The 2,077-nt window shown below is 34.8% G+C and overlaps 1 protein-coding gene across 2 annotated transcripts in view; it reads left to right on the forward strand.

Moving 5' to 3' along the window:
• LOC107092440 (interleukin-17A-like) overlaps window positions 1-1,598 on the forward strand; it is a 57,390-nt gene extending 55,792 nt beyond the window's left edge. For both annotated transcript variants that reach the window (XM_015386931.1, XM_015386930.1), the window contains exons 2-3: window positions 315-487; window positions 1,310-1,598. In XM_015386931.1, coding sequence (XP_015242417.1) covers window positions 315-487; window positions 1,310-1,544 — 408 coding nt within the window. In that variant the 3' untranslated portion in view covers window positions 1,545-1,598. The remainder of the gene's footprint in view (window positions 1-314; window positions 488-1,309) is intronic.
• Window positions 1,599-2,077: the final 479 nt, after the last annotated feature.

Raw genomic sequence — 2,077 nt, forward strand, 5'->3', positions numbered from 1 at the left:
AATATTTAATAATCTTATTTAATAAGGGCAAAAATCCTGTTATTAACTTGCTCAATTTAAGACAAATAAACTGACTTTAAGAAATGTTTGCACATATTTAAAGCAGCTTTTGCAGTATTTATGTGTTTCATGGATCAGAAGGGAAACCAGCATGATAATTATTTGTTGTCAGATCATTTTCTCCTCTCATAATGTGATTAATGTTGAAATTTCAAGTTTATATTGTGTTTTTTTATTGTTTGTACTGTTTTTTTTTTTCAAGTAAGTTTATAGGTTTAATTTTGAATCTCGATTGTTGTTTGTTTTTGCGACAGATGCGTGTCTTCCTGCTCTGCCTGCTGATCCTCCAACAGTCTCTGGCCAAACCAACGAGCAGCGAGTGTTTTGGTGAAGCCCTATGCTTGCTCTGCTTGAGAGATTACTACAGCCAGCTGGTCAATCTACCCAGTGACATCAACACACGCAGCATCGCACCCTGGGTTTACCAGTGAGTACGGACCGTCCTCTCTGATAGGCTCTGAATGGACCTGAAACTTATTCTCCTGCCTGAACAATATGGAGTGACTTCTGTTCCATTATTGCTGCGAGCAAAGAGCCCTTTTTGTAAATGCATATTTTGAAAAAATAATTCAATCCAGAAAAAAACTTCTTAGAAAAGGTTTTATTTTCTATTTTATTATTTCAAAAGTTGGAAAAATAACATTTGAGAAAAAAAATTTTTAATGAAGTTTTTCAAAGTTTAGTTCCTGCATAACAATTTTTTTTATTTCAATTTCAAAAATGTTTATTAGATTATATTAATATTTTATCTTTTCAATTTTTGATTGAATAATATTTTATTTTTTATATTTTTTTAACCATTTTAAATTTAAATGTTTTATTATTTTTTTATGGAGCCATTTTTTTTTTTTTTTTCAGTGCAAACCAATAGAAATGCATCTTCACTTCTCTCTCCAGACGAATGCCCGCCCCCACAAGTAGAGAGAATGTAATCTGTGAAAAGCAATTGAATGCAATTTATAAAACTCAAACTGAAAAAGAGAAATTTGAAAAAAATGTTTAAAATAATAAGTTGGAAAATAGATCATATAAAATCCATTTCCCATAAGAAAAGAGCAAAATTACTCTCAAAATCTTGTTTTATATGGATTGCAATGTGTTTATTTTTTTTTTTATTTCCGTTTTAAAAAGGTGTCTTTTTCTTGCAACAATAATGAAATAAACTTCACTCCCCAGATGGAAATTCACTGCCAACAAAGTCAAATCAAATTGAACTTCCAAGCTCTCCTTGTTTCTATTCTGTCTGCAGTAAAAACGAAGACTTAAACCGGGACCCTCAGATACTCTACGAGGCCAGGTGCCAGGACAGCCACTCCGGCGGGGGCTGCAACAGCGCCTTGGGACTGGAGACCATCCCTATCACCATCAGCATGCCTGTCCTGAAACGCTCCCCCGGCTCCAGCTACTCTGTAGAACTTGAGAACATCACCGTAGCTTGCATATGTGCATTGTCCCGCTTAGAGACAGAATTGATACAAGGGTGAAGTTCAGACTTCTGGATGTTTGTGTTTTCAGTCAGAGAAGATGTGATTCCTGCGATCAGACATAACTACTTTATCTTCATCACTGTAGCCATCATAAAACTCAGAACATACCTGCTAATGACTAATCTCAGTAAATAAAGGCAAATCAGAACCATCAGTGTCGTTATTGTTGCAGCTTATTTCCAGAACAATGGATATTGTTGTAAATATACATGGAAACAGCAACATGAAGCAAAATGAGTTCATACATTGATGACTCTGCCAGAGATATGATATGAAATCCCGGAAATGTATTTCAAGGATTTGATTATTTATTTATTTCCATTTATTTAATGATTGATGACTACAGCCATTGTAAACCTAAAGACAACTGAGTCAAAAAGCTAAAGTATAACATAATACTAATAAATTAGTTGTTTTTTTTACACAGACATGTGGGCCTGCTACTGCAGGCCACCATGACCTGCATCAGTGCAGCTCAGCCTGGAGGAGATCAGCCTGTGTGTCATGATGTTACAAAGTTCAGACCCAAA

Source organism: Cyprinodon variegatus, unplaced genomic scaffold, assembly GCF_000732505.1.
Source record: "Cyprinodon variegatus isolate N-32 unplaced genomic scaffold, C_variegatus-1.0 Scaffold381, whole genome shotgun sequence".
Taxonomy (NCBI): domain Eukaryota; kingdom Metazoa; phylum Chordata; class Actinopteri; order Cyprinodontiformes; family Cyprinodontidae; genus Cyprinodon; species Cyprinodon variegatus.